This window comes from Cryptomeria japonica, chromosome 7, assembly GCF_030272615.1.
Source record: "Cryptomeria japonica chromosome 7, Sugi_1.0, whole genome shotgun sequence".
Classification (NCBI taxonomy): Eukaryota; Viridiplantae; Streptophyta; class Pinopsida; order Cupressales; family Cupressaceae; genus Cryptomeria; species Cryptomeria japonica.
In genome coordinates, this window is record NC_081411.1 from 784,188,934 (window position 1) to 784,213,269 (window position 24,336).

General features: G+C 30.9%; 1 protein-coding gene across 1 annotated transcript; it reads left to right on the forward strand.

Annotated features, from left to right (window-relative positions):
• Positions 1 to 12,770: 12,770 nt before the first annotated feature.
• Positions 12,771 to 21,929, forward strand: LOC131068903 (transcription factor MYB17). The gene is made up of 6 exons (XM_059208986.1): positions 12,771 to 12,791; positions 14,329 to 14,430; positions 20,033 to 20,135; positions 20,321 to 20,431; positions 21,198 to 21,219; positions 21,305 to 21,929. The coding sequence occupies exons 1-6, from the start codon at positions 12,771 to 12,773 to the stop codon at positions 21,927 to 21,929; spliced, it is 984 nt and encodes a 327-aa protein (XP_059064969.1).
• The last annotated feature ends 2,407 nt before the right edge of the window (positions 21,930 to 24,336 follow it).

A 24,336-nucleotide genomic window follows, 5' to 3' on the forward strand; every position in this document is an offset into this window, starting at 1 on the left:
TTCTCTAAAGTCTATCAGAATTGCCTTAAACTACATTCTATGTATTTCAGTTCTTAGAAACAAAAGATCCTCTTTTCTTATTAGATGATAAGATTATAACAAATAGGTTTCTAAATAGACTCCAAATAAATTCCCAGTAATGGTCTTAATGATATTATCAATGGAAAGAAAATGAATGCACTTACCATACATAACATTAGGATGTTAGTGAACATAAACCACATCTTCTATAAAAATATCCATATTTGAATTCATCCTAATCTCATCTTCTAGAATAACACTCAATACTTTTAAGGCCCATAGATAATTCATTGAGGTTCATATAATTGATCATATAATTTTTTTTGCTTATAAATAGCATGCTCAAGCTCAACCTCAAAAGGTGTTTCTTCATAGTTCATTTAACTAAAGACACTCAAGTTGCACCTGTTGACATATTCAATTGATTCACGCACATATTATGATATACAGATATCTTCCAATGTCATTTGTGATAACGTATGCTTCCTCTTCCAGGAGAGACAAAGTCTTTGATTGTGAGAGCTTCGGCCATCAATAATTATTTCAAACTCTTAGCTCTCCATGCTAGAAAGATGAAATGCCATGACATAATTTGTATCCAAAACTCATTAGAAATGTAATGATTTTACACAATTTTGAAATTGCAGCACCCTATTCTCTAGCACCTCAAAGATAACTTGAAAAAAATAAAAATATACACACATAAATTCCACGCCTTACGTCGATGCTCTAATTTAATTTTGCACCCTCTTTTCTTTGTGTACAAACACAAATCTAGTGTAGTTGCAATTCCTTTTCAAGGCGACATAGGAGCACAAAGCTTCTCTATGATGCACTCTTTCACACCTATTGCCTCACACTATATCTACTTTCTCTATTTGCAATTAGAAACAAGGATCTTCAATATTAATCTTTCCAATTGGAAAAAACTCTAATAATATTATTAAAGAAAATGATGCCTTAATGGTAACACCTTCTTATGTTGGAAAATATGGTAACATTCAGATATGTTAATGTGCCAATTCAGTAGAGAGGAATGACATGGATCAGAAGTGAGATACTATATGTGTAAAATTTTATATCTTACCCCTTCACAAGGATCCAACTACAAGACAAACTTACAAATTCACAATAGAGAAGAAAGAGCAGTTGAATGAACAAAAATTAAATTCTCATGTATCATTAACAACTACAAAATGCACATTTATACAAAAAACCATAACTTTAACAATAGAGGAAACAAAGATGAAAAGATACATAAAATAAAATTTTTAATTAAAGAGGTAGAGATACAAAGATTAACTTGTTGTTCACCTTTGTTATCCTTACATAAAAGCATGAAAACATAAGTTGTTTGTAAGTAATGGTGAAGACTAGAGTTATGCGCTATCACCTCACTTATGTCTAACTCATGAGACTAAGCCTAATGAAAGAAAAGATAGAAGAAAAGAGGAAAGAGGGAAAACCCAGTGGGAACAAAACCCCTTCACAAAACTTCCCCTAATTCTGCAGGCAAGTTACTATGCTACAATGTCTACCACCTCAAGAAGGTCTTGAAGAAAGTGAAAACAAAAAGATGGGGTCCATTTGTGCCTCCATAAAGAGAAGAAATAATGTCAATACAAAATGTAGCATGGAAAATGCTTTAGTAGGTTCCTCTACAACAAATAATGCCTCTTCCTTTTGGAAGATAGAAACCTCGAGCTATCAAACTACTAAATTCCCACTACAGTGAAATGTATGAAAGAATAAAGATGAATGGTTCTAAAAAATACTCATGTTTCTCTAATTTGATGTTGAATTGAATCTTTTCCTTACAAGACTCAGGAATAGTGACCACTAAAGTGTGATATTTGTTTGGATGTGAATCAAGATGTGTCAAGATAGTAGCATGGAGTGGCTATGAGAGAACAAGATCAAATCCAAACCAAAAGAAGACACAAATTGATGTGAGACAATATCAGATAGAAGCCATGTGTCCTCAATGTTGTTTTCATCATCAAGGAGATATTCAACAAACAAATGATAAATGTTTGATATGATTATATGTTGCTCATCAAGAGTACAAGAATACACCTGTTAAAGAGAATTTGAGGTAGCATTCGGAGAAGCCAAGACTTTTGTCAAACTTGTAGGAGGAGGTGACCATATAAAACTTAATACTGGAGGTGCAAAAAAAGTAGAAGTAGGAGGAGATGTCTTTATTTAATCAAGAAAAGCAAGGCTCTTCCAATAAAAAATTTCCTCTTCAATGTCATCATCATGCATAGTATCAACATCATTATAATGGGAGAGAAGTGTATCTATAGTTGGATCATGTAGTAATGGAGGTTTAGTGGAATCTCCATACATTTCCCATTAAGTGGTTAAAAGAGTGGAATGATACTCAATTTGTGATAGCCCATGATGTGTTCTCAACACTTAAACAAACTACTCCTAATACATTATTATTTCTATTTCCTTTGTATATTTCTGCCAATGTGTACTTTGTTTGAGAATAATCCCATACAAATGTGGCAATAGAAGAACCAATCAAAGTTCTTTAGGAGTCTATCATCCTAGGAGTTGTAGTTTTCTTGTTTCAAAGTGATGATAGATGGATGACATTTTATTACAATTTTAACTTTAGATGAGAGATAAGTATATCTATAGTTGGATCATAGAGGAATGGAGGTTCAGTGCAATATGCATAAATTTTCCCATAAAGTGGTTGAAAGAGTGCGATGACACTCAATATGTGATAGAGCCCATGATGTGTGGTTCCCAACACTTAAAAAAATTAATCCTAAGACATGATGATTTCTACTTTCCAATGTATATTTCTACCAACATGTACTTTATTTGAAAATAAACCCATACAAATGTGGTAATAGAAGAATCAATAAAAGTGATTTATGAGTCCATCACACCCGGAGTTGTAGTTTTCTTATTACAAAGTGATAACAAATGGATAATATTTTATTCCCATTTTAACCTTATATTACCCTCTTTTAAAAATTTACTTTAGTTCATTTATTATGCAAAAATACTAATAGATACCACCCAAAAAAATTAGAATTCGATTTTAAATAACTCAGATCTTCAATACCTACAAAAAAAATTTGTCTGTGCTCCTTCCTCCTAGCTCCCAAGATTTGATACCATGTTAAATTTTGCAGCTCAACCTACAGAAGGATCTATCTAGAAAAGAGAAGACAAACTTATAGATTGAAAACAAAGAAGACAAAGGAATTGAATGAGTGAAAATTAAAATTCTCATCTATAATTAACAACTACAAAACATAGATTTATATAAAGAACCATCACAATAATTATGGAGGAAACAACGAAGAATAATCACATAAAATAAAATTTATGTTGTAAGAGGCACAAATAACAAGATTAACTTGTTGTTCACCTTGGTTAGCCTTACATACAAGCATACAAACATAATTTATCCATAAGTAATGGTGAAGAATGGAAACTGAGAAAAAATCCACAAACACTCACTTTAAAAATAGATATGTTGAACTCATATGCATATCAAAATGTTGGTCATTTAACAAGGAACATAGACTCACAGGAATGGTGACCAAAAGAGACACAAAACAAAACACAATGATTTGGAAGCCAAGACAAATAATACTACACAAAATATTCATAATTGTTCTAGATCTTAATGATTTCTCATTTCCATGTATTATGTAGAGAATGAACTACCTAAGGTCACTTAGATCCTCCTCTCCATGTGTAGTATAGAATTAATGTGTGACTCTTCATTATACCAGGCCTTCGAACATGGCTTCCCTGATACCATATGTGAGAGAAATAGAGGTGAATAATAGTTCAATGTTACTAGATGAGTATCAATGATAATTTATATAGGAGTGATGAACAATTATATATAACTATATGAAACAATTATATGAACAATTATATGTAACTATATTTAACAAATAAAAGACATGTCATGAAGCACTACATGGGAATTATATTACACACAAGCTAACATACAAAAAAATGAGGTACTACACTTTCCAGCTAAGTCTATAAGAAATCATTTTTTCCTTTATCTTTCTCATCATAAAGTGATGGAACATAAGATACTAAAGGATATATGGAAATAACAATACAAGGATCTACATATAAATCTAAACATAGACCATTTCCTAACAAATGATCACTATCTGTGGCACTAGAGGCTAGAGTCAATGCTTTGAAAATAATAAACATAACCTAGAACTATTTTCTACAGTTTCAACTATATCATCCAAATTACCATCTATATTTATCAAAACAAGTGGTCTAATAGTGTCATTGGTATTACCACAAGCATTATGAGTTACAATTATACAAATTGAAGAATCCATTAGAACTAAGAAATTAAGATTTTGTCTAGGTTGGACAAGGTAAGGACAATTTTAGAAGTGGGTGAAGGAAGGAAGGGTGATAAGGTAGGGCCATATAGCATACAACTTATTAAGGGAAGACTTGAAATTCATATTATGATGTCTTTTGTGATGCTATCTCACAATGTGATTTTTTTTATTATAGTTTAGAGCTTTTGAAGGAGGAGGTTGGGTATCACTCAACATCAATTCCTTTTCTTCATTTTCTCTAGTAACAAGACAACAAAAATAAGAGCTCTCTAAACATTGAGAGATAAGAGGATTTCCAACTAGTGTTAGTCATTTTCCTCATTGTCCTTGATAGGATGTAGATGTGGAATAAAATAATACACATTAGATTATATATGAATGGGAAAGATTCTTGGTATAGGGAATATTTCACTCATTACCCATAGGCAGTAAGAGTTATTTTTATATCTATAGACATTGTAGGATCCTTAGGCATAGTAGTCAAAGTGAAACCCAAGTAAATACCTAAGAATAACTCATCTAATATCGTAGCTTCAACCTTTTGGTACCAACGGGGAAGAAGGGTCTTCATGAGGCAAAATGGGTTGACATAGTTAAGGCCAAAAGTAGTTAAGAACAAAGTTTTTATATCTAGAGAAGGGATAGAACCAACTATGAAATATATTTTGCATCTATCCTTGAAATTATAATTTTAGACTCTTATAGACTATTAAAGGGATTACTTTGAGTGACTTATCACATTGGGTGAAGGTGATACTAGGCTTAAGCTTAGTCTTAAGTTTCTCTTCTTAGGATAAGTTTATATAACATTAACTAATTGTTCTTCTTAATGCTTTAGAAATCATTGTATATGTAATAATAATTTAGATCAATTAAATTTGTGGGATGAAAAGAAAAAGGATTACTAAATATTTGTAATTTTTTATTAGGAGGTGCTATATATTTATTCCTTTTATCATTCACACTAGATTCCTATATTATATAAGAGTAAATCGAGCTTTGGAATTCATGTCTTAGACATATACATCACTCAATATTATGTCTAGGAGTATGATGATATTGATAAATGGCCTTTAGGTCAAAATAATGAGGTAAAGTTTTGGATGTTTCTAAAAGATGGATGGGGGGATTTCTAATGAGATTATTGTTTAGAAACTAAAGCATAAGAGCTTAGATGGCTAGAAAAAGTTCAATTGCTTGGTTTGTATGAATAGTGAGTTATAATAGGAGGCATTACATTGACAAATTGAGTTTCACCGTTATTAGAAGAATGAGATTTTATCTTATTGGATTTTTTGTTTTTTTTTCATAAATGCTTTAGAAGTTTGAGGAGCCTCATCAAATTGGTCAACTAGATAGAAAAAGGAAGAGAACTCATATTGAATAACAAAATTTTAATAACCATTAAATGTTGGGAACAAGTGTGTGAATTTGTGTTTGAAATGACCAATAAAAGCTCTTTAAACATCAAATTCAATAATAAAAAATAAAAATTATGATTACAAGGTTTTATATCTACTAATAAAACCAATCACCTTCTTCAACACCTTGTTTACAATAAAAAAATTCTATCCATGTTACTTGAGGTCCAATATTGTTTCAAAAATTATTTTAAAACTCATTAAAAACTTGTGAAAAGTGTGAATTGAATTACTAGGTAAAGAACAAAACCAAAACAAAACCATGTATTTAAATGATCTAGGGAAACATTTTTAAATAAGAGCATCGTCGAGAATAAAATTGATGCATAAAGTGGTAAATACCAACATATGAGTGTTAGAATCATATTTTCAATTGTATTTATCAAAACATGGTACCTTAATGTGTTGTTGTTTAGATATCTTTAGTATACTATATGAAAGTGGGCTACCTGTGCAATATGATGGAAGAGTTTGTTGGGACCTATTTTGTCTTATGTTGGCTACTTATTGTTGTATTAAAGAAACTTTTTCTAATAATTAATTAATGATATAATTAGTAGGTGAATTGTTTTGTGAGAAGTTAGAATGTGAAGGTTGGTAAGTGTTTTACAAACCAAAAGGTTGAGTGGAGGAGGGTGGAACATATAAATTTTGGTTAATAAGAATAGGACAAAAACTAGCATGGATAGCATTACCCTTTTTCACAACAATAGATGTTATCTAAGAAAGGAATGTAGGGATAAAAGTTATCATTGTGGGTATCAATACTTGCATCTTAATTTACTTTTAAGGAGCCATATATACAACAACTTATATGCAACTAGCTATTATCATAATTTTTTTGTCAACTAGCTAGAATATCCATGTCATGTGAGTCACCTTGTATCAATATCCTAAGATTCTCAATCAAAAGGAAAAAATCTCTATCCAAGTGTTCCATACTTAGTAATTGTTGAAATCCTTCTAATTCCTTGTCTATCTTCTTCAAATTCTCATTCAATACTTGAATTGTAGGGTCGTCCTCATCATGGTAATAATGATGATAATTTATTTATATTATAATAGAAACAATGGATATTGGATTAAGGGATAATTTCTCTCTTGAATTTCTTACTGGGTGTGAGTCAACATGCAACTAAGACTCAACACCGAAACTAATTAAAGAATGAAGCCATGAATCAATACCTTCTTCTAATAGGAACCTTAGATAAAAAATAGCACACAAAACATAAAAAAAGTACAAGCTTCAACAACAAAAACATGCTTCTATAAACTAATGGAAAGTGAAAAGAAAGAAGTATTTTTATCTTTTGATCATTTTGTTTACTACGCAAGATTAATAACAAAAGTAATATGAGAGAATAAAGATTTAATTAATTATGTGCTATGAAATAACAATGTCATTTATTAACTAATTAATTAAATGCAAGTGCATAAGAAATAAATTTAATAAATAAATGCATCTAAAATAGAAATTAAGTTTGTACTTTAACTTTATAAATTATTAAAAATGCATGACATGTCAAGTTCACCAAAATGATGTGTTTGGAAATGAAATCCTATTCCTATTAATGCAAACTAAGATATCAAATTTTTGTTACATATCTTTGGAACATGAATAGGTTCAACTATAGATCTAGTAAGAGAGTTAAATTCTAGGATTTTATTCCTTTGTTGCAATAGGATTTATATATTGAAGTGTGTGTATGAAATCTATGATTAATGATAGAAAAATGATGTATTTTAGTGATAACAATAGATTATATAAATAATAGTAGACATAGAAAGATAGATTTGAAAGAGAGATACAAAGAGGAACCTAGATCTAAAAACTAAAGTAGAAAGTGTTATACATGAGTGGTTGATGTCCTACTCTAAAGGCGTCTTAAATTTACAAAGGTGAGAAAGAATCTAGTTAGGAGGCTCTAAATTTCTATCTCCCATCATTTCAACTTATAATAGTAGGGCAAGGGCACCAAAATAAATTATCCTAAGGTTTTTAACATATTTGATATCTATTGCAACCTATAATAGTCTACTATATGCTTCTATACCACTTTTTCTATCAAATCCAAACATGCACACATGAAAAATGTGGAAGAAGGGTTCTAGTGTATGTTGGCAACAATGCAGTAAACTAAGAGGGGGGTGAATCAGTTTTCTCTCAAAATCAACACAACTCAAACTTAAATTTGGATTTGATAATGAAGAGTAAATTCATAAATCAACACCACATCAATAACACACATAACACCATGACTTTTTACGTGGAAAACCTTGGTAAGATAAAAACCATGATGGGAACCTACCCACAATGATATAATACCCTATTAGGGGTAAATGTAAATATTACAATGGGGAATGCACATGCATTTAGGCACACTGCCTAGTGCTCACTACTCAAATCACAAAACAAGAAGGGATACAACCTTGGGGAAGGCTTAGTACCCTATAGAAAGATTTGGATTACATCTGGATGATCATGATCTAATAAAATAGCATATTCTCATGCCTGTTTATAGTTATGGTCAAGAACATATATTTAAACTCTTCTCTTTCACACTTATTTACATTCTTTCACACTTTTATTGTAGTACTGAAAGATCAAATAGATGTTCGCACATACAGATACCAAGCAGATACATCTGTGACATGATAATTACATATTTTTCTACAAATCACCAACCTATATTTTAAGGCCGGCTAAATCCTTAACACAAATTACAAAAGAATAGCCTCAGATGCTACAACAATACATGTAGACCAAACAATGTCAATTAAGACATAGTCTGGACCTAAATCAATACCGCAACTAAGAAAAATCACCAATAATTATGCTTTGAACATCCACAACATGCTACAATCACCAAGAATAACACATAACATGAAGAATACCACCAGATCAAGAAAATGATCAATAATGCATACAATGATCAATACAGACCATCAACACAGATATGACACGATCTAGAAGTTCATCTACAAGAAAAATGAATCACCATAGAAACAACCACAACAACACTACTTACTAGAATCTCCATCATCAGTATGCCGAACCTCAAGACCACACATCGAACTAGTTGTCAAAACAAAAGATTCACTTGCGGACCTCCAAATCATGAACTATCTAAATTGAGGACACCTATGAATATCCGTAGCTCTCTATGATATCTATAAACTAAGATAGTGCAATTTTGAAGCAATGTGGAGCATAAACCAAAATACCAAATAACATAAACAACTGAATATCAACCATAATACCAGAACACACAAGTCAATCAAATCACCATGCAAACCACTAAAACTTTAGCTGAATCAACTAGAGATATTATCTCTAAACTGATTAAAGTGCAATAGATCAATTGCAGTACACTAGCCAAACCAACTTATTTATTCTGACAACATTGGAATACATAGAAGAATATGTTGACATCAATGACAACACATCATTCTAGAAAACTTATCAACAATATCCAGTAATCTCTACCTTTGACATAGATGAAAACATATGAATTTGTAAAACAATAAATACAAAGAAAGAAATCAACAACCAAGAATCAAATTATAACTAACAAAAATCTCCCCCTCATATTAGCATAGGATATAGAGGTTTTACACATGCCTCTCACCCACTTTGACATCAATGTAAAAGGCATATGCAACACAAATCTTGATTCTCTTTCTCTTTACCAGATAATATCTCCCCTTTATAATAAAATCACAAATAAGAACATGTTAACCACATACTAACTACTACCCCTAAGTACTAGCCTCACTCATCAATTTCCTGATCACAAGATGTCTCTATAAAGTCCACGGGACTGATGCAACTCCATGGATCTTAGTTCTCATCAGTAGGGGTAATTACCTTTAGCTTCTCTCTAACATACTCAAATTTATCTTTAGGGAAAAGCTTAGTGAAGATATCTGAAATTTGTTCTTTTATAGATACATGCTCCAATATAAGTTCCTTCTCATTCACCTTCTCTCTCAAGAAATGAAACTTGATTGATATATGCATAATCTTAGAATGCAAGACCAAATTCTTAGAAATGTTTATACCACTTGAATTAGCACAATATATAGCGGTAGGCTTGAATAAAAAATAACTATGATATCCTTCAACATCTGCTTCATCCAAATCACCTGAGTACAATTGCTAGCAATAATAATGTATTCAACTTTTGCATTACATAAAGATATAGATTTTTTCTTCATACTCATCCAAGAAACCAATCTCTTACCCAAGAAAAAATCACCATCACCAGTAATCTTACTATCATCCTCATCACCTATCCAATCAACATCAGTAAAAGCACTTAAAGTGAAATCATCATCTCTTAGATACCACAAATCAAAACTAAGTATCCCTTTCAAATATTTGAAAATTCATTTCAAAGGAACAACATGATATTCGTTAGGATCAACTTGAAATATAGCTACAAGACACACACCATTCATAATATCTGGTCTATTTTGAGTCAAATACAATAAACCACCAATCATAGATTTTTATCTAGTCTGATTTTCTTTTAGATAAACATCATCCTTTGTCTACTTATATCCTGTCATCATAGGTGTACCAACATGTTTTGCATCTTCCAAATCAATCTTCTTCAACAATTCCTTCACATACTTAGATTGAGATATAAATATACCTTTATCTAATTGAGTAATTTGCAATCCTAAAAGGAATTTTATCTCACATATCATAGACAATTTCAAACATATTATGCATATCATCAGCAAACTTCTTGCACAAACCATCATTTCCAACAAGAATAATGTCATCAACAAAAAATTCAACAATTAAGATGTTATCATTATGAATCTTGAAGTATAGATTCCTATCAACAATACCTTTGTTAAATTCAAGCTTCATTAAATACTTATCCAATCTCACATACCAAGCTCTTGGAGCTTTCTTCAATCCATACAGTGCTTTCTTCAACCTACAAATCATATCTTTCTGATTCATCAACTAAAACCATTTGGTTGCTCAATGTAGAATTCTTCTTCCAATTGACCATTAAGAAAGGGTGACCTGACATACACTTTTAAATCTTTGCAAGCAACATAAGCAATAAATAATCAAACCACTTCAATTCTAGCTATCGAAGAAAAAGTCTCCTCACAATCAATACCTTCCATCTGAGAATAACCCTTACAAACAAGTATTTCTTTATTCCTAACAACATCACCTTGCTCATTTAATTTATTCAAAAACACCCATTTAGTTCCAATTGCATTCTTATCCTTAAGTCTAGGAACTAAAATCCATGTATTATTCTTTTCAATTTGAATCAACTCTTCTTCCATATCTTTAATCCAATTATTTATCTTTACAAGCTTCATCAACATCTTTAGGCTCAATCTTAGAAATCAAGCAATACTCTTTAGAAATTCTTCTCCTAGTCATTACACCTTTATTCTTATCACCTATTATCTAATTATTTGAATGATTTAACCTTACATACCTAGGAGTCATAGAATTTTCATGATTCTCAAACTCTTGAACTCTTTCTTCTGCACTAGCTTCTCCTTCATTCTAAGGCTTTTTTGGAGCAACCAGAACTTAGTTTTGGATGTGCACATGCTTTCCTGTATCTACACTAACATCCTAATCATTTGAATAATATCCGGAGCATTTGGGATGATACTCATTTACTTCATCCACTTTCACATTAGCACTTTCAACTATCTTTCTCAATCTCTTATTATAACACCAGTAGGCCTTACTCTTAGTACAATAAGCAAAAAATATTCATTCATCCCTTCTAACATCAAATTTCCCTAGATCTTGATCTATTCTAATATAGCATTTACTACCAAATTTTTTGAAATATCTTACTATAGGAACATGACCAAATCATAAATCATAAGGAGTCTTACCAGTATCAACTTTGAAATACACTTAGCTAAAGGTATATACTATAGTACTCACAACTTCTCTCCAATAGATATGACGATGATTTCCTTCAATCACCATGGTTCTAGCAACTTCTTGAATTGTTGTATTCTTCCTTTCCACAATACTATTCTAGTGAGGGGTCCACATAGAAGATAACTATCTCTTCACCCCATGCTCTTTACAAAAAGAATTGAACTCATCAGAAGTAAATTTATCAGCTTTATCAGATGTCAAACACTTCATCTTCTATCGAGTTTCTATCTCAACCATAGCTTTGAAAATATTGAACTTCTTCAATGCCACAACCTTCTCCCTTAAGAAAGTAACCCAAGTCATCCTTGAATAGTCACCAATTAGCAACATGATATACCTACCACCGTGTAGGCTTCCCACTCTAGAGGGACCACAAAAATCCGTATATGCAAGATCCAATATCCCATTAGACGTATATTATTTTATTTTGAAAGAAACTCTTGTCTTCTTCCCTAATTGGCATTCCTTACATACCAGATTAGTAGGCTTTACAATCTTAGGCAAACCTATTACAACTTGAGTGGAACTTATGTTAACAATGCAGCCAAAATTTAACTGACACATATTTATATGCTATAACCAACTTTCATGAACCTGACCAATCAAAAAACCTTTACCACTAACATTCAAGTGAAAGATAATACCTTTAGTCTTTGTACCTAATGCAATTTTAGTTTCAGAGCTACTCAAGATCTTACATTTGTAATTTTTGAATTACAAATCATATCCCTGATCAACCATCTGATAAACACTCAAAAGATTATTCTTTAGGCCTTCAACATACAAGACATCATTAGTGTTATGCTTACCATCAAGAGAAATAGAACTTCTATCACGGATTATACCAGCTTTGTCATCTCCAAATATTACTACACCACCATAATACTTTTCCATACTCAAAAAATTACTCTTATCACCTATCATATGATGAGAGAAACTACTGTCAATAACCAATTCATCTTTCTCTTCACTTGTCATATGATGAGAGCAACCACTGTCAATAACTGATTCATCTTTCTTTTTAGAATGAATGCTTCTTCGTATTGGGTAAGTGCACAAAGTTGAGTCCCACTCTGGGAGAAGTGCACACATTAGAAAGCATGATGCTAGGAACGGGGCCCCGTTATGCTTCAGGGACCCGAGGCAAAAATATTAAATAGTGCCCCATTGTTAACAGGCCCCAAGCCATAAGGAGGCCCCATTTAGAACCATAACAGGGCCCAGTTATTTAAGTAAACAAAATAACGGTGTCCCGTTTATTAAAACGGGGCCACGTTTCTTAAATTTTGAAAATGGAGCCTACCATGTGCATCGGGATTTGGTTCAAGAAAGGCATGGATTGCCATATCCTTAGCCTTGGACCTACAAGTACAAGGTTGTATCAATGACATGGTCAAATATTGACTTCTGGCATATGTTTGATGCCCATTATGATAGATTTTTTTAACAAAATTAAAAACCATTTTAGATTACACAATGTAGATTCTGAATATATAATTTTTTTTAAGAGTTTATTATTTTTCCAATTTTTTAATTAATTTGTACTAAATTTGGTCCATTAACTTGAAATATCAGTTTATCTTGTTTATTTAATAAATTTTTTGTTTTAATGTTTTTTGAAAAAAAAATTATATGTCATCAATCTACACAAAATTATTTTCAATTTAAAAATAAATAAATAAATAAATGATAAGTTTAGGACAGATTATGTGGGTCGTATACGATGAGTTTTTAAAATGACAATTAGGCCGAATAAAAAATTAATAAAATATAAAATATTCAAAAAAAATACAAACAAATATGCTCATCAATATTTAGTGTATTAAAAATCATTTCCCAAGAGGGTTTGAAAAGAAACTTTTATTTGTATCAAAAAGTGTGGGACGTACACGTTCATGGTATGGTCCTCAAATAGGCATTTTTAAAAAGTTGTTTAAGGAAATCCCTTTTGAAAGTCAATTTGTATTATCTGGGTATTAAAATAAATTACATATTTGGAAGCTATATACTCTGAGTGCTATATTTTGTATCAGTGACTTTTTCCAAGATTCAATCTCTAAGTGCTTCAAATTTTCAGCTCAAATGTGGCAAAATCTGAAAATTAGGGAAAACACTTCCCACTTTTTGGCCAAAAAGTGGACTCAACTTCTTGCATTGACCCTATTTTTATTTCTTGAGAAAGTTGCTAAAAATAGTAAGTCAACAATTCTAGAAATAGTAAATCAGGACCTCCAAATAAATCGAGAAACATTGTCCTTCATGGTTAAATGATAAAAAATAAGATTCATTATTAAATTAATAGATAAAATTTGATATTATTTTGGAGGCAGAATATGGCTTCGGAAAATTAGAAATCACATTTTGGAATGATAAGTGGCATTTAGTAACTTTTGATAAAATGGGCAAGTGGCAAGTTGCACCTAGTAAAGTTAGGAGATGAAAGGAAAGTAGAGGAGGAGTTACATTATTGGAAATTTAAATAATCTTCTCTCTTGGTCATGAGTTACGAGTTCCCAAATTAGAAATTTAAGATTGCTCAATAAAGCATGAATTTGGGGTTCAATTGGCATCATTCTTGATGCAGATTTCAGCTAAGCTTTTTCTTGTTTCTTCAATTGCTGATAGAGTACTAGAGAAGGAGAATTTTGGATGGGATGTTCATGGTTTCCAAGGTGATATAAGGATGGTAGTCAGAGGATTACTAGGTGTTCTAAGAACGAGAGTGAAGAAATACCATTGAATAATCTCATTTCAGAGGTTATCATTGTGTTGAATAGTTGAGGCTTTCTTGAGTTTTAGTTTGCATGTATTGCAGAATTTAAGGAAGCATTAAGGCCATGGGTTTCTTATAATTTCATTTATTTTCATGATATTTTTTTATTAATAAATTTGGCTTTAGGTTTGATGATTTTATCTTGAAGATTTGTTATCTTGGAGTACATTTCAAGCTTCGTATTTGCTCAATATTTTGGGTTTATCTATAGTAGAAATGTATTGATGTATATATCAGACTTGAGGTAGTGGTATTAATAAAAATAATATCTATTTTGATATAATTTACTTTAATGTAAAATTTGTGACATTTGGGGTTGATTTGACAATCGGATTTACAAATTTGGTGCATAGTTTATAAGATTTACATTAAATATGTGTGGGTATTTCAGTTTATTTGGAAAGATTAATTATATAAGGGTATGGAATAAGAATTAAATTATCATTTTCTATTGCTTGATGCAAATTTAATTTAATATCACAAATTGATTAGTTTGGGACATTATAACATGATACCACTTGTAGGTGGTAGATGGCACATGGATCATAACACAAAATACAAAAATAGTATCAACACATCAAACATAAATACTTTATCAAAAATAATTGTGTAATATAACACAAATATTCATTAATTAGGTAATTATAAAATTATTACATTAGTTGAGAATGTTGTTGCATTCACCATACACGGTAAGATGGAATTCGCTTGATACTCAAACCATTACAATTGCCTCTTTAAATAGAGGTCTTTAGATACTTCTATAAACTACTCAATACATTCTAGATGTTAGGCCGACATTTTAAAAATAACAAGTATCTAATATTTTCTTCCTTTTAACCTTATCTGTCAAGTTGATTCTAGAAAATTTTATTCTTATCTAGTTTCTAGTTAGAAATATATCAATTTCAATTTTGCCTATTTTATTAATTGCATTTCATAGGTGTGAGAAATTACATATTCCAACACCCCCCACACCCCCCATTAATTTTGACCACGAATGCTATGACATTCTTAATTTCCTTTGCTCTTTAATGTTGTCAAAAACCAAGTCTTCAGTCTTCAAATCTTTTCTATACTTGATAGCTTCAAATAATTTTGATGATGCCTTTCTCTTGTCTTTGTCCAGCTCTTGTAGAAGTTATTCACCCTTCAACAACTTCATGCAAACTTACTACTTGTAAACATATTTCTAGACAATAATTTCCTTTGTCATGAAACATCTATTATGCCTTTTGAAAATTTTTCTTTATTGCTATCAACTTTCACATGCGAACTTTATTACTTGAATAAATTCTTGATCATACTTGTAATAGTTTTCCAACTCGATCCATATGTCCATATACAACCCATTTTCATGTAGCTTGTCATAGATTCCTTCTTGCACTCTCTATACCAACTTTTCATTTCACAATGATTTCTCAAACCACAAATGTTGTAGTGATGTAGATCCCAACACTTTACCTTTTTGTGTCATTTCCTATTACAATACGAGCAGTGCATAGTTTTCATATCTTGAATGGATTCACTTGAACCAGTAACACATGTATTTATATTCACTTTACCTATAGCATATCTAAGACCTTCATGTTTGGGCCACATTATTGGCTCAATTGGATCTTTCATTACTTGTTCATTCTTTCCTAATCCTTTACCTCTACAACCCACTATTTTCATGATCTTTAAACCAATATTGTCATCAAAACAACTAGTAACATTTTCATTATCATTACACCTTATTTGTTCATCTTCACGGTCTTTCTTACAAACTTCAACAAAATTAGATTCATCAAATGACAAACTTAAATCCTCTGTACTACATGAAATGTCATGAACCAATGGCTTTGTATTTAAACATTCATTCTCTTCTTTTAATTTTGTGATCTCCTTCATATGCAAACTATTTTCTTCTTCCAATCTCTTTAATTTCTATTCTAAATATTTAAGAAATTTCACTCTTTGTTCTAATTCTTCATTAATTTTATTAATCTCATCAAACAACTCTAACTTGTCATCTAAGTCTTCAATTTTCTCTTTATAATCACTAATTTTATTTTAAATATATATATTTCTATTCCCATTTCTTTTTTAATTGCAAACATTTTTCTATTCACTTCCAATATTTCCCTTTCTAGATGATCTATCTCAGAAATTATATTTGCACTTTCCTTCAATGCTCTTTTACCTAACTTTTCCATTGAATCAAAAAATTTAAACTCACCGGATTTTCTTGTTTACAATTTCATTATTCAATAGATTTGTGTGCCTCCTCGATCTATTAATGTAACTTTTCACTTTCTTGTAGGTGACTTAAAACCTTTAGTGGTCCCTTCACATTGGCAACTGGCTTCTTTGTTTGGTGATTGTTATATTAGACAACAATCTATGATCCTCCATTTGGGAGTGCTATCTATCACCTATGCTATTATTTCATTTGTTTGACAATAAATGGCGACAAGTTCTGTGACAACTTTCTCATTCTTTTAGCAACGATTTCCACACTTTCTTCTTACAAAAAACCATGATCTCATTTATGCCTTGATATATGATTAGCTTTTTTTCACACTAGTGTCTACTGTTAGAAACATGATCGACCTATCTTGGATACCACTTGTTAGTGGATAAAGGCAAAAAAAACATAGAAAATGATTACAAATGTTTTACACATAATTTATAGTTTGATTACATGCATAAAACTATTTTACATCTGCCTCTTTCATAGAGTAGTTTAGAAAATTCTAGAATGAAGCAACTTAAAAAAAATTATAGAAAATAGTATATGGCATATAATTTTACATGACTGAAAGAAGGAAATAACTAAAAAATCAACTAACTATAGACGACAGTAAAAAATTCCTAAACATTAGAAAATTAAAATTAAATATAGAAATTTCCTAATCTGGTAGAAATTGCTAGAACATCTATAACATTCTGAAAAAAAAATGTAGGGAAGACCTCAAAAAGTCCAGTTTTGGAGTATTTGACTTTGTGATAGGTGAAAGAAGAGTGAATTATAAAAGCTTTGGATGCTTTGATTCATCCCATTCAACATCAATTGAGTAACAAAGGAGTAAAAAAAGAGAACTAAAGCCAAATGACACCCAATTCATTTTATAATGATTTGAAGCTTTTATGTCAAGGGAAAAAGAAGTTGATTTGAAATGGTCTGCAATGTTCTAATCACAGAGTAATAAATAGCATTAGGTGCTCTCCAAGAAAATTGATTTCTTTTAGTCCTAATAATTGAATCACTAAGAAATTATCTAAAGAAATCATCCCAAAAATAAAGACCTTTCTCCAAAATTAGAGAAAGAGTCCTCAAAATAGTGATTGAGGGAAATCAAAATATATTGCTATCTTTTAAAACAAAGATGACCACAATCAATAAGAAAGTAGGTTAAAACTGTCATAGGAGATCATTGTAATTTGGCATTGGGGAGATGTTCATTGCCTTAACAATTGAAAAAAAAGAATGAAGTTACCATCCTTAGAATGTATAGTTGTTGTCTAAAATGTCATTCAAGTTTGATCCATCGTAGGCTCTAGAAGTATTCATGTGCTATCTAGGAAAGTGTTAACAGATTAAAGAAGTAAAAAGATCACAACTCAAGTCAAAAGGTCATCAAATAAATTTAGAAATCATCCATCCTAAATCAGTATAAAATTTAAGGAGTCATGATAAGAGTTCCTCCCATTCTGTAGCCACCTCAAAGGCAGATTGTAGCATAGGAGACAAAATGAGAGTATTGACTGGATAGGAAGATTAGTAGGGTCAAGGTTCCTTGAAGCCATATCAATCTAGGGAGATTTGAAAATTAACAAACCTATCCATCAAGACATTAAAGAACATTTCCATCCTGGTTGTATTCCACTTTTAGTCATCAATGCTAAAATAGAAGAATTCAAGGTTTTCACATTAACCCTCTTCTAATTGTATTTTTTTGATTGGGGAAGGCAATATAGGCAATTTTTTAATCCCTTGTGTTGGTCTAATGACTTTCCAAATTGTACCAAGTCCTTACTAACATTAACATCCTAAAAAATTCTCACATTTAGATGAGACCTACTTGAGAAAATAATATGAACAATTCCTTCATAATTAGTCATTGTCAAAAAAGGTAAATCCTCCTTGCCACTATATGACAAGTGAAATAACTGATTTCATTTGTTGGTCAAGCCCATAGTAGTGACACAATCATTTTGGCAACATTTTTAGCACTGAATCAAACAATCATTATAAACAATCAGTTGAATCAATTCATTCAATTCAAAAGATGAGGTGTTTGAAAAAGGTTAAAAAAACAAAAACTAAACACCATATTTACATCAATATTTCTATAAAATCTAGTAAATAATTTTGTAGTTGAGAATTGGTTGTGAAGCCTATTTGACTCACTTTTTCTTGATTTTGTTGTTTATTAAGATCTGGACCATTTCCTTCTTATTTATTTAAAAAAAATCATTTCAAAAATATTTTCAACATTTTTATTAATACATAATCTTTGTGATTATTCAAATTATAAACCTCTTTTACATAATTTTACTTTTCAAACTTCCCAAACATAAATAATAATTCAAATGAAAACCAAAAACAAAAGATAAAACATAAAATATTCATAGCAATAGATATTCTTTATACTATAATATTTTTATATGAAATTGACTGAAATAATTTTTCATTTGATTGTGCCTAAATCCTGTCGAAAGAAATGGTCATGTTTCTCATCTCCGTTCACATAATAGATATCTGTAAATTTAATGACAAAGAATTTGAAATTTACAGATAATTAAATTAATATCGAGTCCATCGAAAGGCAAATTCAAAGAGTGTTTACTGCTGATGCTCACTGTTTTTCTTGGATGCTTACCACACCTTTCATAGCTCATGAATAAACCTCACACAACATCACGAACAATTCAATGAAAAAAATGACCATTGAACATAAGATGTTTAAATAAAATAAAAGAAACATCAACTAATAATGTATATAATCTTTCCAACATCTACGCCACAATTAACGTGGGTTGATGGAGCATTGGCCAGGTCTCCATGCAGAACGTCTAAATCAAAAGTCAAATGCCTACCAACCCACCGATCAAGATAAAATAAAAGAAACACTGTAGTTAGAGATGAATAAAATGATAAATGGAATTATATAACTGGATAACATTTCTCATTATTTACATGTTGATAAACCACAACTCTGTAATATTTCTCCTCAGCAGGCCAGCATATTCCTTGAGTAGTATTGTCTATAAAAAAAGCATTTAGAGAAATTTATTATCCTAATATGAAAAAATTGCATCTTCTTGTGACTAATGATCAGTGAGTACTCTCATATATTGAAAAAATTAAGTGAATTTCAGCCAAATATATGGTTTGGTGAGGGATGATTTGAGAAACCCTAGAGTGCATATAGCTTAGAGTGAAACTCCTACTAGAATTAGATTGAATATTTTTAGTGGTTATATTATTGTAGAAGATATGGTGAGAGGTCTATGTTGAAATGAAAAGGAAGTAAAGAAGGGTCCATGGAGCGAAGAAGATGATCAGAAACTCATCGACTACGTAAATAAGCACGGCCATGGTAATTGGCATAAGCTTCCAAAGGAAGCAGGTACTTTTGCCTTCATTCATATCACCATGTTGCAGATGGGTACTAGTTCAATTGTAGTTTGGATAATTAGTTCAATATTTGAAGCCTAATTATTTAGTTGAGTTTACATGCAAGTCTTAAGCTTGTTATATGTTGGATGATATATATTTACATAACATTGATAAACTTTGGATACAATGGTTCAGGTTTATTGAGATGTGGGAAGAGTTGCAGACTTCGTTGGGCCAACTATTTGCGACCTGATATAAAGCGGGGAAGTTTCTCTTCTGAAGAAGACCAAATAATACAGTTCCACCATGTTAGCGTAACATTACCTGCAGTTCAACTCTCTGTGATTTACGGGTAACTGCTGATGCATGCTCCTTACAATAAGTTGTGACTTATGAAAAACTGGTGATTGCATGCATGATTTATGCACTCTTTGTAATAAGCTAACTAATGTGAACAGCAAGTTAGTCTTCACAATCTCCGAAAACTTCACAGTCATTTCTAAGGTTATTATTGTATAAACCTGTATTTGCATATTGTAAATGAACAATGGGTTGATACAATTTCCTTTCTTAGCTGCTCTGGTTTTCATCTATTGTGCTATTATCTACAGTTTTGCTTTTATTATTTTCTAACTAGATCTTGTACAGATCTGCACTTTGTTTGCAGGTTTGGAAAATTCTACATAGTGTTAGCGTAACATTACCTGCAGTTCAACTCTCTATGATTTACGGATAACTACTGATGCATGCTCCTTACAATAAGTTGTGACTTATGAAAAACTAGTGATTGCATGCTATTTGCATGATTTATGCACTCTTTGTAATAAGCTAACTAATGCAAACAGCAAGTTAGTCTTCACAATCTCTGAAAACTTCACCGTCATTTCTAAGGTTACTATTGTATAAATTTGTATTTGCATATTGTAAATGAACAATGGGTTAATACAATTTCCTTTCTTAGCTGCTCTGGTTTTCATCTATTGTGCTATTATCTGTAGTTTTGCTTTTATTATTTTCTAGCTGGATCTTGTACAGATCTGCACTTTGTTTGCAGGTTTGGAAAATTCTACACACCATGCAAGGCTCGGAAACAAGTAATTTCAGAAACAAACTTCTATTTATTTCATATATTTAGTATTGTGAATAAATAATTTTTTTGACATGGGTTAAATGTTTTAGGTGGTCCGAAATAGAAAAGCAATTGCCAGGGCGGACCGATAATGACATAAAGAACCACTGGAACACCCATCTGAAGAAAAGGCTCAAAGACACCAATGGATCATTTGCATCTCCATTATCTTCGTACTTTTCCCTGCTGGAGTTTGAAGCAAGAATAGGCAGAAATTTGATGAACCTATATGCCAGAGGAAGTATTCACTTGGATCTTAAATTACCAAGTTCTGCATATCAATCTATTTGGATGGTACCAAGTTCTATTGCATCTAATTCTATGTTTCAAGAACAACAAGTGCTGAACTCATATAATTCTCAATGTTTGGATAAGCATTCCATAGGAGAAGATCAATTCATCCCATGTTCAACAAACATCAGCGCTCAAATGCTTGATCGGAGCAGTAATTTTAGCTTTCTGTCAACAGAAGTTAATTGTGGGGATTCTTTATTTCCATCAAGTACATATAATCGACATGGTGAAGCACAATCGCCATCAATTTCACAAGAGCTCTGCCTCAATTTTACAGAATTTATAGACAGATTGGATGAAATGTTTGAATCTCTACAATTTAGAGATTTCATTAATACAGAAGATGAAGAAGGGTATTGGCAAAATATGCCAAAATTATAGGATAATAGTTGTACTGGACTTTGATTATATCATGGAACGCAAGCAATAATTTGGCCTTATTCTATAATGTCCAGTGTTATCGATTCATAAAACCTACCTGCGAGGATAGCAATATAAATATGAATTGGATATGGCAATCTCTTTGGGAATTAAGGACTTAATAATTGAAGGAGATTCTATGGTGATTATTCAATGTGTTATGAAAAAGAAATCGAATTGTTGGAATTTGCAGTATATACTTGATCCCATTTTACAAAAATTAGAATTGTTTGAATCTTTCTTGGTATCCCATTGTTACAGAGAAGTTAATAAGATTGCGGATTATTTGGCAAATTTAGCCATCGATAGCAATGCTAATCAGCGAGAGGTGGGTTTTGAGGAAATTCCTTCTAGGGTATGGGAAGGTTTGCAGCAATAGTTATATGATTTTCTTGAGTAATGTTGATGTAAAATTTAATGATGATAATTATTCCCGCTTTCCCCTTTCATTTCAAGTATTCATGTTCATTGTCTAGAGGAGAGTTCGAGCTCATGGTATTTGATACAATAGTGTTTTTCCAAAGGATTTTTGATACTTTCTTTTTTGGCAGGAAGGTTTTTGGCTCATGGGATTTGGCACAGGGCTTTGAAAAATTTTGTCTTCTTCCATTGGTAGTAGCTGTGGAGTCTACATTTGAAAATTATCCGATGGGTTTTTTTGGCAAATTGTCATATGGGCTCTATGCAAAACTGATATTATATGTGTTGTGACCGCATTTTGTATGTGGTTTTGGGCGGGGTGCATAAACTGATTTGTCAGATACTATAGGTTTATTTTATGAGCTATGACTAGAGGTTTTCTTCCCAGGGTTCTTTCCTCCAGTATGCTCTTTGAATCCTGTGTAAAAAAATAAAAAATATTAATAAAAATGTTTAGTGGAATAATCCACTTTTATTAATATATATATATATATATATATATGAATTTTTGTTTTCGAATCTAAATTTGATATGTCAATGGTGAGTTATCTTCCTTTCTTGATCTTAAATATCATTTTAGTAACTGTAATTATTTTTCAAAATATCTAAGTAGATCAAAAATTAGTTTGATTTGATCTCTATAGGATTTGGAAATTAAAATTTTACAATGTTACACAAAGAAATTTAAGATTATCAACAACTAGGTGTTACATTTACATACCATTGATGGCATCGATGTATATTCAGCATTGCTTGCAAGAATTTATACAATAATCTTATTATAATGAGATTTCAGAAAAATATCCTTAAATTAGATACTTGCTATTCAAAACATGTGGAGCAAATAATTCAGGATCAAAATATTCAACAATATCAAACAACCAAATATAGATATAAATGTCACATCACTACTTGCTCAGAGAGGAGAACCTTGAAGCACTAATAAATATTCAAGCATATGAATAGCAGCAAGATTGTCACAATCGAAAAACTTATCAATTTAAATGATCATTTATATTATAGAAGTAGGTCACTAATGATAGCCATCTATTAGTATTAAAAAAATTTCATTTCTTGAACTCAGTTTTTAACTTCTAAAACCTTAGAAATACTCTAAGATCCAAGTCTCAAGAAAGTCAATTTGGGACTAAGGGTTGGATAAACTATGAAATAAAGGGCAACTTGAGCCAATGCATGAGAAAGGGAAGAAAGTCTTCTTCTTCTTGGGGCTTTGTAAAGCTAAGTGGTTTAGTCTAAAGTTTGATTTAGGCAAATTATAGATGAATTTAAAATATTATTTGTCTTTAGAAGTAAACATTTCATGTGTATAATAAAGTTTATGATTAGTATTGATCTTTAATGCTATTCAAAGTTTAATTGATAGTTTAGTAGATTAGGATTTGTACATTTTTTCACTTTGATATATCTATCATACAACAGAGTCAAACTTCATCCATGTGTTTTTTATATTCTAGAATCTTAATGATATGATATTTAGATGTTCAATGACTTGTAAAGTTCATTAGGATGTTTCTTCTATAATTTTTATGAAATGATTTGTATCTTTTGTTTATGGTCTTGGTAGTGGTGAGGGAATAAGACACTAAATAATATTTTATCTATTTAATTTGGGTTATAAATGAATTTTTAACTTAAGAGAACATAAAGAAATGTAAGAAAGTATTAATTAGTAAATTAAGAAATTATTAGCGATTGTGACTAGCCTTTTTCAAGAAACATTATAGGCTAGTTGTATATTAGTCTAAAGGAAGAAAGCTTACCTAGATAATAGATATTTGATTAAATATTTTATAATAATTTATATGTAATAAATAGATAACAAATAATATGATGTAAAAAATCTTTCTAGAGGCCTCCCAATAGGTTTTAAAATTTATTATTTATACCAACTAAGAATACATATCATCCAATATAAAAATTGTAAATG